We start from the raw sequence: 13,716 nt of genomic DNA, 5'->3' as shown, positions 1-13,716 counted from the left end.
AAAGTCCTACTGGTTGTGGTGTGGGGATTCCTTTTTTCGCCATTGTTTTTATTGGTGATATCGGCTCAGCCATCGCGGCCTCCCCTTCCAGCTCCGCGGCTGTCACTGCCCTTGCGCTACTTGACCCTCCGGGCCCCCACGGGTTGGAAGCGGCACCCCGCAGGCGTGTGCGCGCTCCCCCTCGTGGCAAACCTTTTCTTCCGGCTGGGAGTGAGAGAGCAGGCCAGGAGGAGCCGAGGAGGCTTTAGCTGGCCGTGGCCAGTGGGGACTGGGTCCTCCTGGCTCTGGGTTAGCCACCACGGGACGGGAGTGGGGACAGCCGCGCTGCTGTAGTTGCACTCAAAAACGTCCCTGCTGTGCCAGGTCTCCTCCGCCTGCACCGTTGTTACCTTCAGGTGGCCTTGGAGCCTCAGAAGACGACCGGTGGCAAGACTCCTGGCTCCCTAGAGCCTGATCTCAAAGAGGGCACCGTGCGCTGCAGGGATCCCATAATAGCAGGTAGGCCTTCCCTAGAGGGTCTGCTCTGATGGTTGAGGCTAGGGCACTGATAGAAAAGAGTGGGGGTGGGGGCTGAAGTCTTAGCGTTTCTAATCAGTCCTGCGGGTTTCTGTGTCTCAGTTGCTTTCTCTACAGAATATTGAATATACGACTGTGACATGTAGAAGGTTTTACTGAGATTTTATAAGATTTACAGTTCTGTACTGAACTGTGAGAACAAAAGAAACACCATTTTGCCTTCCAGACTCCATCTTGTAACTTACTCAGGGTGAACTGGTTCCCCCCAACCCAATTCCAGTAATAAACCACAGACTGTATCTTGGTAAGAACAGAAGTTCATCCACCTGGGGGCAGCCAATCAGGTCCTGAGGCTAAACCCCCACCTAGTTCCAGGTGTACCTTTTAGATAATTAGCTTCCGCCTGTGGTTTGGCCCAAACTGTCCCTTCTTGCCCCAACCAATGATTTTAAAAATCAACTTGCTTGCAACACTGCTACCCAATCATGTAAGGCCAAGGCCTGGAATTCCCTGCTTGTGGTTTTTCCCTTTAAAAACCCTGACTTCCCTAGGCTTGGGACCACTCTTCTAAACCTGCTGTGTCAGGGACCCAAGCTCGAGCTTGCAATAAAGGCCCTGTGTGTTTGCATTGGACTCGTGTTCCTGGTGGTTTTCTGGGGGTCTCACGATCTGAGCATATCATTTGGGGGCTAGACTAGGACCCTCTCCAGGCCCCAGGTCCCTGTCCATAACTGGTGAGTAAGTTCTGTTACCTGTGTGCCCTGTCCTACTTTCAGTCTGATCTCACATGGACCCACTGGAGGGTCACAGAGGTCTGGAAGATGGTTCAGACCCTGAGGGGAGCATGGAGGGCCTCTTGGTGGAGGCCTGACAGCCCCGCATCAGGTTGATTTTGAAACCCACGATTGGATATTTTCCCCAGTTCTGGGGACTGCTGAACAGGTACTCTCATTTTTGTTTTCAGTCGCGGAGGCTTGGGTGGCTTGTTTGAATGCTTCTGTCTGTTGTCTTTCTGTCCGTTTTTTTTGTTGTCTTGTACTTGACTTTGACGGATGACATGGGACAGACCCCTTCCAACCCCCTTGACTTGGTTATTGCTCATTTCAAAGAAGTTAGGATCCGAGCACATAATCTTTCAGTAGATGTGAAGAAAAGAAAAATGATAATCCTTTGCAGCTTGGAATGGCCAGCATTTGGTGTTGGCTGGCCAGCCGAAGGGCAAACTTTCCATTTGCCCACAGTCCTAGCTGTAGAAGAACATGTCTTCCAGAAGGCACATGGTCGTCTTGACCAAGGCCCTTATGTAGTGGTTTGGAAAAACTTGCTTACTCCTCAGTCACCAGCATGGGTGAAGCCCTTCCTTCCTCTTCCCCTAACTAACCTATCTTTGTCCACAGGAGAGGTATAGGCTTTGGTGACTGAGGACGAGGGACTCAAGAAACCCTTGGCTCCCCTCTACCCAATTCTCCAGGGTGGTTATGATGAAGAGATTATTTTTTCTCCCCCTCCTTAGAGGCCACTCCCCAACCCCTGGGAGCCCACAGAACTGGCCCCAATGGCACCTTCACAAACACCAGCAGGGATAGGGGTCCCCGCCCAGGGTACTCAGAGTCAGAGGGTCGCAAACCTGGAGGCTCCTGACCAGGAAGCTGACTCCACTGTCCTACCCCTGTGGGCTGACGGTCCTGTTGATAATGATTTGAATCAGCCCCACCACTATTGGCCCTTCGCCATGTCAGATTTATATAATTGGAGGTCCCCAAATGCACCTTTTTTTTGAGAACCCCAAGGACCTAATCAGTCTCTTAGAGATTGTTCTTTCTACCCATCAGCCTACTTGGGATGATCGCCAACAGCTATTGCAGGTCCTCTTTACCACTGAGGAACAAGTATGGATCCTCCTGGAAGCTTGGAAACAGGTCCTGGAACAACTGGAGCACCCACCCAGAATCCAGCTGACAATGGTGCTGGATTTCCCATCACTAGGCCCACTGGGGACTATAACAAGGGTGAGGGTAAGGGCACCTCCTTGTCTACCGCTAGGCTCTGTTGGCAGGTCTCAAAGCAGCCGTTAGATGGCCCACCAATTTGACCAAGGTATATGATGTCAGGTAGGAACCTAATGAAAGCCCAGCAGCATTTTTAGAAAGGATCACGGAGGCATTTCGTCAATCAACTCTATAGGATCCCTATCATGCAGACCACCAGTCTATGGTGGTTTTGGCTTTCAATAATCAGGCGGCCCTAGACATTAGAAAGAAATTGCAGAAACAGGAAAGACTAGGCGAAAAATCATTCTGGTGGCCTTAGCTGAGAGAGTTTATAACAACAGAGATAGCGACTGAAGGGGACAGGGTTCAGAACCCCTCCCCGAGCCCAGGATAACTTTTTTTTAAATTCTTTATTAATTAAACTTTATTCACTTTGTATCCCCCTCTGTGGTTCCCTCCCTCCTCCAGTCCCAATCCCTCCCTTCCTCCACCCTCTGCATGCAAGCCCCTCCCCAAGTCCACTGATAGGGGAGGTCTTCCTTTCCATCCTTCTGATCCTAGTCAATTAGGTCTCATCAGGAGTGGCTGCATTGTCTTCTTCTGTGGCCTGGTAAGGCTGCTTCCCCCTCAGGGGGAGGTAATTAAAGAGCAGGACAATCAGTTCATGTCAGAGATAGTCCCTGTTCCTATTACAATGGACCCCACTTGGATACTGAACTGCCATGGGCTACATCTGTGCAGGGGTTCTAGGTTATCTCCATGCATGGTTCTTGGTTGGATTATCAGTCTCAGGAAAGACCCCTGTGCTCAGATTTTTTGGTTGTGTTGCTCTCCTTGTGGAGTTCCTGTCCTCTCCAGATCTTACTGTTTCCCACTTCTTTCATAAGAGGGGAAGCCCATGGGCTTTCTGGTGGAGACAGGAGCACAATACTCGGTGTTCCTTGAAGCGAGAGGACCTCTACCAAAAAGTCCTGGGTCCAAGGGGCCACAGGAACTAAACAATATCCAGAACTACCCAAAGAACTATGGACTTGGGGATGGGATGGTTCATGGTCATCCCTGAATGTCCTTGTCCACTCTTGGGAAGAGACCTCTTATCCAAAATGATGGCTCAGATACACTTCAGGCCTAATGGAGTTCATTTGATGGACGAATATGGAAAGCCTATATGTGTATTGACTTTAGAATTAGAACAAGAATACAAATTGTTTGAGGTGCTCTCCTCCTCAGAAAAGGAGATAGATCTTTGGTTCCAAAAATTTCCCTAGGTATGGGCTGAAACTGAGGGCACGGGACTGGCAAAACACTGGCCACCGGTATTCGTAGAACTGAAATGGGGGCTGACCCCATCTGCGTTCGCCGATACCTCATGCCCCTGTAGTCAAAGAAAGGCATTATGCGCCATATCCACAAACTCCTCAGCCTTGGCAGTCTGAGACCTTGCCAGTTGGCATGGAACACCCTCCTGTTGCTGGTCAAAAAGCCTTGTGGCATGTCAACAGGCCAGTGATGGACATACATCCAACCTAAATCCATACACTCTATTAAGCTCCCTCCCTTCAGAGCGAGGCTGGTATACCTTTCTGGATCTTAAAGATGTCTTCTTCAGTCTACCTTTGGCTCTCAAAAGTCAGGAATACTTTGCCTTTGAATGGAATGACCCAGACATTGGGATCAATGGCCAGCTCATCTGGACACGACTACCCCAGGGTTTCAAAAACTCTCCCACCGTATTTGACCAGGTGCTGCATGAGGATTCGAGTGAGTACCATACCCACCCAAGTTATCACCCTCTCCAATATGTAGATAACCTCTTGATTGCAGCAGATGACCAAGAAAGCTGCTTCTGGGGGACACAAACATTCTTCTGAACTTTGGGAGGTCTGGAGTACTGAGCATTGGCCATAGAAGCTGAGCCTTGCAGGACAGAGGTAATCTACCTGGGCTACATCCTGAAGGCAGGGCAACGATGGCTGTCTCAGGCATGAAAAGAAACTGTGCTTAACATCCCAGACACCCCGGCAGGTCAGAGAGTTTCTGGGATCTGCAGGGTTCTGTAGACTTTGGATACCAGGCTTTGCAGAGCTAGCCAGACCCCTCTATGAGGCTACAAAGGAAACTAAGGAGTTTAAATGGACACCAGGCCACCAACAAGCCTTTAAAAACTTAAAAAGGGCCCTACTCTCAGCTCTAGCCTTAGGGCTACTGGACATAACCAAACCCTTCCACCTTTATGTGGATGAACATAAGGGCATTACAGAAGGGGTCCTAAATCAAACTGTAGGGCCATGGAAATGGCCTGTGGCATATCTGTCCAGAAAGCTTGACCCAGAAGCAGCGGAATGGCCCCCATGCCTGCACATAATCACTGCCACTGCCTTGTTGGTCGAGGATGCTGATAAATTAACTCTGGGACAGAACCTCACTGTTTCTGCTCCCTGTGCCATTGAGGGAGTCCTGAAACAACCCAGATAGATGGCTCAGTAATGCCAGCATGACCCATTGTCAGACTTTGCTAATAAATCCTGAGGCGTACTTTTCAGCCACCTTCCTGCCCAATCCAGATTTGGGCCCGCCATTACATGACTGCTCCCAAGTCCTGGCCCATGTGCATAGTACTAGGGTGGATCCGATGGACAGATCACACTTGGTTCCCTGACGGGAGCAGTTATCTCCAAGATGGCCAAAGGAGGACGGATGCCGTGGTGACCACGGAAACGGAGGTAATTTGGGCTCAGCCTCTGCCCCCGGCAACTTCAGCCCAGAGGGCTGGATTAATTGCTTTAACTAAGGCCTTAACCACGGGCAAGGAGGACCAATCGGTTAACATCTATATGGATAGCAGATATGCTCTTGCTACTGCTCATGTGCCTGAGCCATCTGTCAGGAGAGGGACTACTAACAGCTCAAGGAAAGACCATCAAGAACAAGGAGGAATGTTTACAATTGCTGAAAGTACTCTCATTACCAAAGAGGCTTGTTGTCATTCATTGCCCAGGACATCAAAAAGGGAACACCACCATAGCCAAAGGAAACAACTTGGCTCATAAGGCTGCCTGAGAGGCTGCCTTACAGGAACTGGACCCCATCCTGTCCATCAACCTTCCTGACTCTGGGGACCCCTGCCTACTGGAAAAGCCTGATTATACTCATGAGGAGGTCAAATGGACCAAGAACTTTCCCATGAGCCAGCTTCTTGAGGGATGGTGGAGGTCTCCAGAAGGTCAGCTCATACTCCCTGGCTCCCTAGCCAGGGATGATGTCATCCTTAGAAAAATCCATCAGACCACACATAATGGGAACTTGCAGAGTGGCTGATGCAGTGAGACAATCTAAAGTTACCTTCAAAGACATGCATGCCAAAATAGAACGAGTGGTAGTGAGTTGCAGAGCTTGTCAGCTCTCCATCCATCCATCCATCCATCCATCCAACTCTTAGCCTAATGCTAAAAATCCAGGGACTCGGTTAAGAGATGAGAGACCGGGGCCTACTGGCTGATGAACTTCACAGAAATCAAACTGGGAAAGTTCGGCTACGGGTATCTTTTGGTGTTTGTCAGCACTTTCTCTGAATGGATGGAGGCTTACCCCACCAAGTCTGAGACAGCCAAGATAGTTGCAAAGAAGCTCCTTGAAGACATTCTGTCGAGGTATGGTTTCCCACAGATGATAGGGTCAGATAATAGACCAGCTTTCATTTCCGAGGTAAGTCAGGATGTAGCTAAATTCATTGGGGCAGATTGGAAATTACATTGTGCTTACAGACCCCAAAGCTCAGGACAGGTAGAGAGAATAAATAAAACCCTAAAAGAGACCTTAACTAAATTGACCTTGGAGACTGGCACGGACTGGGTGGCACTCCTCCCCTTTGCCCTTTATAGGGTGTGAAATTCACCATGCCAGATGGGACTCACTCCTTTTGAAATCATGTATGGAGTCCCTGGCCCCATTATCCCCAATTTGCAAGCCTCTGCTGTCATGGAAATGTCAGATGATGAGTTGCTGTTCAGAGTCAGGGCAACCCAATGGGCACATCAGGTCCCCCACCAGAGCCTCATCAATTCCAGCCTGTTGACTGGGTCTACATCAAGAGATACAGCCAGGGGACCTTGAACCATGCTAGAAAGGCCTTTACATAGTCCTGCTGGCCACCCTGACTGCACTCAAGGTAGATGGTCTTGTGACCTGGGTCCACTATTCTTAGGCCCAGCCCACAGATCCCTTTGCTGTCAAGACGGACTCTCACAACACTGAGACTCCTAGATGGAAGCTTCAATGAGACAAGGACAATCCCCTCAGACTCTGCATCACCCATTCCAGACATTAATTACCCTGTGCCTAATAGCAGGTGCTAGTGCTGTTTTAGGTGGCCCCCACACGGCCTTTAGTAACTCCTGGGTCATTACAAACCCTGAGGCGGGGCATGGGGCTGTGCTTGCCCAAAGGGTGGGACCTCTAGGTATCTCATGGTCTCCCCCTCTGTCTTTTGATCTGTGCCAACTAGCTGACCATTCATGGCCCAGGACACAACCCTGGAAGGGAAGAACAGGCGCACGGGGTAGGCTTTGCAGATATAGTACTTTTTATGTCTGTCCAGGAGGTAAGAGAACCACTCGGTGCAGAAGCCTATTTCTGTGCATCGTGGGGATGTGAGACGTCGGTTGGGGCCTATTTAAATGAAGACAAATGGAGGGTCTCAAAATCAGACCTTATAAAGTCAGACAGGTCCCGAAATGGTTCAGTAAGCATCACCTTTACTGATCCTGGAAAGCAGGAAACAGGCTGGGAGGCTGGAAAATTATAGGGCTTAAGAATTTATGTTGCTGGTGGATCTAACTCAGGGTTAGTATTTTCCCTCCGATTGGTCAATGAACCTCCCTCCCTCCCTGCAGGCACAGGCCCTAACCAGGTTCTTGCACCCCAACCCAAAACCCAGCCAACATCTCCCACCGTATCTTTTTCCTCTTGAACAAACACATTCTGTCTAGCCCCAAACTACCACCTTATATCCACATGGGGATCGAATCCAGGGGGATCCCCTATGGGCTATGTTGCTTAGTACCTTTGTAGTACTTAGCTCTCGACCAGATTTGGCTGACTTGCTGGTTATGCTACAAACCCAGACCCCCTTATTATGAAGGGATAGGACTAATAGACAACTATACCAGTTTAGACGACCTTAACAACTGCAGATGGGTGCATGAGGAACCAGCCCTTACTCTCCAGTCGGTCTCAGGACAAGGGCTATGTATGGGAACGGTCCCAGTCCCACTCTCATCTTTGCAACTTGACCATCCTTCACACTCCTCAAGAGTATATCATACTTCCCACCAATGCATGGTGGGCCTGCTCATCAGGACTCACTCCATGGGTCCATAGCGTCCTTCTTAATCACACCCACCAAGAATTTTGTGTTCTGGTTCAATTACCACCCCACATTACCTATCACCCTGAGGGTGAGATCCAGACTCTTTGACAATCTTGAGGGGGGACTCACCAGATTTAAAAGAGAACCTATATCCCTGACCCTAGCCCTCATCTTAGGAGCAGGCCTTGCAGGAGCAAGTACAGGCATAACTGCTCCAGCCTTGGAGAGCAAAACCTATCATGCTCCGAAGGCAGATATAGATGAAGACATTCAGAGACTGGAAAAGTCTGAGTCCTGTTATTACTGGAGAGGACTCTATTTACTTTTTCTTCAACAAGGGGGACTAAACAAGGCCCTTCGAGAAGAATGCTGCTTTTATGTTAATCACTCAGGAGTTATAAGAGAATCCTCAGCCAAGGTCAGAGAAAGTTTAGAAAGACACTGCAAAGAAAGACAACAGTCTCAAGGATAGTTTGAATCATGGTTTAATAATTCCCCCTGGCTAATAACCCTGATCTCTACTTTATTGGGAACCTTACTTATCTTTATGCTGTTGCTTACCTTTGCCCCATGCATTTCAACAAACTTCTTCAGTACATGAAGCAAAGGCTGGTGACTATCCAGCTGATGGTTATGCACTCCTAGTATCAAATTCTAAATGAGCCTTAGGGTTTCAGGATTTGATCTGTAGTTACTCCAAGAAGGGACATTGTGAGAACAAAAGAAACACCATTTTGCTTTCCAGGCTCCATCTTGTAACTTACTCAGGGTGAACTGGTTTCCTCCAACCCAATTCCAGGAACAACCACAGACTGTATCTTGGTAAGAACAGAAGTTCATCCACCTGGGGGCAGCCAATCAGGTCCTGAGGCTAAGCTCACACCTAGTTCCAGATGTTCCTTTTAGATACCTAGCTCCCGCCTGTGGTTTGGCCCAAACTGTCCTTTCTTGCCCAGTGATTTTAAAAATCAACTTGCTTGCAATACTCTTACCCAATCATGTAAGGCCAAGGCCTGGAATTCCCTGCTTGTGGTTTTTCCCTTTAAAAACCCTGACTTCCCTAGGCTTGGGACCACTCTCCTAAACCTGCTGTGTCAGGGACAGTTTGCGACCCAATCTCGAGCTTGCAATAAAGGCCCTTGTGTGTTTGCATCGGACTCGTGTTCCTGCTGGTCTTCTGGGGGTCTTGCCATCTGGGTATATGAGAAAAGCACATAACCTGAGAAGAATATAACCCAGGCAAGTAGTATCGACTTTGCAAATGGTATGTTTATTTGACAGGAACTGTTCATTCCAATGACTTTCACAAGTCATTTCTCTAGTGCTGTCTTGAAAGCCTGGGGTTCATATTGCCTGTGAGATACTGTAAATAAGTTTTGGCATTGAACTGAATTCCTGCAATCACACTCGTTCCCAAGTCTTAATATGTTAATGAAAATGAGGATGGACAATTACAATAATGCCTGGTACAGTATTTGTTGGACCTGTCTTCTACAAAGGCTAGGCCTTAGAATACAATTGCCAGGAAAACCAGATTTTCAGGAGGCAGCCATTTGTACACACACACACACACACACACACACACGAAACGTTCTCCTTGTTTGGAAAGGTTCTCAAGTATGGACAGGGTGCCTGGGCCTAGTTAGAACAGCAAAGAAAACTTCTCCAGAAAGTGAGATTTGAGCATACCTTTGAAAGATGGGTGAGAATGGATTAGTAAAGGGCTGAGCGCTTGAAGACAGCTTTCAGAAAACTAAAAAGTAATGTGGAAAGACAGGGGAGGCTATGTAGGGTAAGGTGGCCTTAAGAGATAGATTTTAGACTAGTTAAGGAGTTGGCCTTTTCCTCCAAGAGCCAAGGTCTTTTTTTTAGGCAGGGAATTCCTACAAGCATACATGTGTAACAGACTTTACTATCTGCTGTCTATGTAGGGATCAGACTAGAAAGGACAACTGAAAGTGTGGGTGGCATGAAGTTATAAACATAACGATGGAAGGAGATACAAACCTCAGACAACTGCAGGCCTAGTAGTGGACTGTCAGCCCTTCATACCTCTGTCTTTTCCTGAGACTACCATTGCAGCTTACTAGAATAATCTATGTCTGTAATGGTTTTTATCTCCAGTAATTATTCTTTCTTCATTTTAAGAAAACAGGCTCTAAATGAAGTCCCAAGGATACCATAGCAGAATGTCCTCTGACTTTAATTGCAAAAGGCCGTAGATGTGGCTCAATCATGGTGCAGAAAGAAGAAAAAATGCTAGCATGGGTTCTGGGTCACTTGTTTGCATTTTCTGTGAAATACCTTCTGATACTTCATAATTTTTCTGCAATATACTTTACTTGTGTAATCAAACCTATGAATGTATGTATTTTCAGAGATATTCATGTAAAACGGTTCAAATGAGGAACTATTGATGCTTTTCATTTTGAGTGAAAATTGGTGTAAAAGATATCTTCAGGTAGATGGCAGTTAATTTTTTAAAGATAAGATGAGAACAAAGATTATTCTTGTTCAGTGACCATTGCTTAAAGCAAACAAACCAAAAACAGGTAGGTTACATGTTTTATTAATCAAGCGCTCTACTCCTAAGCAGCTTCATCTTCCAGCAAGTTCAGTCATATCTTTCATTCTTGAATGAAGCTGTTTCCCTTGTCTGTTTTATTTATGTACCTTTGATTATTTGAGCTAGGGTTTTGTCCAGTGTGTACTGCTGGCTGGCTTAGAACTAGTTGTGCAATTTGGTCTAGCCTCCATCTTGCAACAGCCCTCTTGTTTCTGCCTCTGGAGCCCTGGGATCAGAGAAATGGCCTACCACATTCTATTTTGCTCACACTTTTTTTTTCTTTCTGTATGTTCCAAATGAGTATAAAACCGTCAAACTGTGATACATAGTGCAGGTCCCACAGTCCAAATTTTAGAGATAGTTTTGGCACATAGTGATCCCCAGAGGGGTGGGCTTAGAATGCCTGTGATGCACTGACTCAATAACCTGTGTCTGCTGCCCCAGCTGACCATCTGTTGTCTGTTATCCTTCCACACCCAAACACAGACACATCTGTGCCCCTCCACTGCACAGTTTTTAAAAAAGAACATGAGGATCACAGACAGGAAATGGGAAATGGAGAATCAGAGAAACAGTCCTCAGAGAAGACCGGTGTGGTCTGCAAGCCTCATGAATTGTACTTCCCTTTGGGTCTTTCTCCATCATCACCGTCACACCACAGAATGAGGAAAAAGGAGAAAGTCCAGACATTATCTGTAGACACACTGTCTGTTGTGGTTTCATTTAGTGGTTTTCTAAATGAAACCACTGCAGATGCCACCTTTGTTGATAATGTCCGCCCGTCCTGTGACCCACTCTTAACTGCAGGTGAGAAAAAAAGCCTACCTGAAGTTGTGAGGAGAAGGCGTGTCTGATAGAAAGGGGAGCTTACTTGGCACAGATGGAGTCTTTTCACAGAAGTGTGTCTCCTTAACTTCCATTAATGGTGTACAGGGCCTTTACCCCTTTTGAGACTCAGGAGATCCCCGTGTTCATTATCATGTCTGTTTCCTAGAGACCCAGCCACAGGCTTGTGTCATTCAATACTTGTATGATGTTTATTAAGCAAATCACAGTCTGTGATTATGATTCAAAGTAAGCAAATGAGAAGATATATTAATATCTAAAAGTCAAAATGACCCCTATGGGCGTGTTTAGTCTCTAATGTACTGCGTGGTCACTGGAGCCTGGAAAGGCCTGTTTTGCCCTGCTGGGCAGCTGCGTTTGGTTTCTTGCATTTGGTTATGCTTCACTGAGGACTTGATCCTTTGTAAGGCTTTTGCTTCTTTGAATGCACTCAGTAGCTAAGTTGTACCTTTACTATGTTCCTGTGTTAGTTATAGAATATATTCATTATTTTAAAGAAAAAGTTCATCATGCTGAATCTTCCATCCCAAGGCAAGATATACTCTGCTTTGTAGACTTACCTCTCTTGGAGATTTTGTATAAAATTGGACTCTTAAGGGATCAGTTGTTTTGTGTGTGTGTGTGTGTGTTTGTGTGTGTGTGTGTGTGTGTGACTGGTTTTTTCATTAGCATGTTTCCAAAGTTTATTCCTGATATGAGGATCAGTAGTTATTTTTGTTCCAAAGCAAAAGTTCACCAAATGCATGGGTCACTTCTATCCATTAGTCAGTTGCTTGTCTTCGGACTGTTTTCACTTTTTGCCATTATGAGTTAATGCTGCTATGCGTGGGCATGGTTTAATGTTTTCTATATGTATCTAGAAGGGAAATTTCCAGACTACATGGTAAGTGCTGAAATGTATGAGAACTGTTCTGTAAGCCCACCAGATCATTTTGTATCTGTAATAGCAGCTTAGGAAGGATCTGATTTTCCACACAGTCCCCAACACACTGTTGCCTGTGTCTTGTTATTATAGCCGTCTTGGTGGGTATGAGTTGGTAAACTGTTGTGGTTTTGACTTGTATTTCCAGAGCAGCTAATGATGCTGAGCTTCTTTTCAGGGACTCATTGTTCATCTCTGCCATGCCTTTACAGATACGACTTTGTCCTTTTTAGCTGGGTTATTTGTATTTCATTCTCATATTTTGTTTTACACTAATTTTTGTGTGTATGTGTTCGTGAGTGTATGTATGCGTGTGGAGGTCAGAGATCCTCATTACTCAATCTTACTTTTTAAAGCAGGGTCTCTCATTCTCCCTGAACCTCACTGATTTGGCCAGACTGTTGGCCAGCAAACCCTGGGGATACTCTTGCCTCCTCTTACACAGAGCTGCCATTATGATACACCAAGCCTTTTAATTTATTTATTTTTAATGTGGGTGCTGGAGATCCATCTCAGGTCTTCACATTTGTCTGGCACACACTTAACCAACTAAGCCATATTCCCCATCGCCTAAGCTAATTTTTAATATAAAATAGATGGTTAGTGATCATAACTCAGGATGTATGGTCATAAAATCAACGCATATTGAGTGACGGTATATTAATCATACTCAATATAAAGTCTGTTGCCATTCATCATGCCTGCTGGATAGCTAGCCAGTCAGCCTTTCTTCTCTATCTTTTCTTAGGCTCTCTTTTGTCAACTCTCAAGCTTTTCTAGAATGCTATGAACATTTGCCAGCGTTGTTTTTCAAAAAAGAGAAAGGGCTGTGGATTCTTCCTAGGAACAGAGACATCCACGGTGGCTTTCAATGCCTAACGTTGCTGAAACTGGAAGATCCACAGACTCTGGGCATGGTGACCACACATCTGGGAACAAGTCCCCGGAAGAGGACCTGCAAGGGGCTGTAAAATCTTTCTGCACAAGTGTCATGGGAGCGCCTGTGGGCCCCAGAGGAGATGGGCATTACCCTTCAAGCTGTCCAGTGACTCATACTCGGGAAAAAATTTATGCCATCTGTTCAGACTATGCCTTCCTCAACCAGGCAACCTCGATCTACAAAACTCCCAGCCCAGCCCTATCTTCTTGCCTCCCCGGTAATACCTCTCATTCTGCTGGAAATAGCTCAAGACATATTGGTATCCCAGCCAGTACATCAGAAATAACCTATAAAGAAGAAAATAGCTTGGAAAACTTATCCACCAGCTTGGGCAAGCTACCTCTCGCATGGGAAATTGATAAATCTGAATTTGATGGGGTGACTACAAATCTAAAACATAGATCAGGTAAGAAAGAGCTATGAAGTTTACAAGTGAAAACAAACAGAAAACAAATGCCACCTATTGCTAAATCTTACAATGAAATGTTTTCTGTTGCTGAACAAGGAACATCACTATCATCTTATCTGTCAATGTAGGTTTTTTTTTTTGTTTGTTTTGTTTTATTT

The 13,716-nt window shown here is 46.3% G+C and overlaps 1 protein-coding gene across 4 annotated transcripts in view; it reads left to right on the top strand.

The window, feature by feature from the left end:
* Bivm (basic, immunoglobulin-like variable motif containing) overlaps positions 1-13,716 on the top strand; it is a 32,885-nt gene that overhangs the window by 273 nt on the left and 18,896 nt on the right. For 3 of the 4 annotated variants that reach the window (XM_055605413.1, XM_055605415.1, XM_055605412.1), the window contains exons 2-3: positions 364-498; positions 12,958-13,555. In XM_055605413.1, coding sequence (XP_055461388.1) covers positions 13,081-13,555 — 475 coding nt within the window. In that variant the 5' untranslated portion in view covers positions 364-498; positions 12,958-13,080. The remainder of the gene's footprint in view (positions 1-363; positions 499-12,957; positions 13,556-13,716) is intronic. The other variant, XM_055605414.1, reaches the window with a different exon arrangement.

The sequence above is a fragment of the Psammomys obesus genome, unplaced genomic scaffold (genome assembly GCF_907164565.1).
Source record: "Psammomys obesus unplaced genomic scaffold, mPsaObe1.curated_primary_1811, whole genome shotgun sequence".
Classification (NCBI taxonomy): Eukaryota; Metazoa; Chordata; class Mammalia; order Rodentia; family Muridae; genus Psammomys; species Psammomys obesus.
The sequence above is the reverse complement of the archived record's forward strand: the minus strand, read 5'-3'. Positions and strand labels throughout refer to the sequence as shown.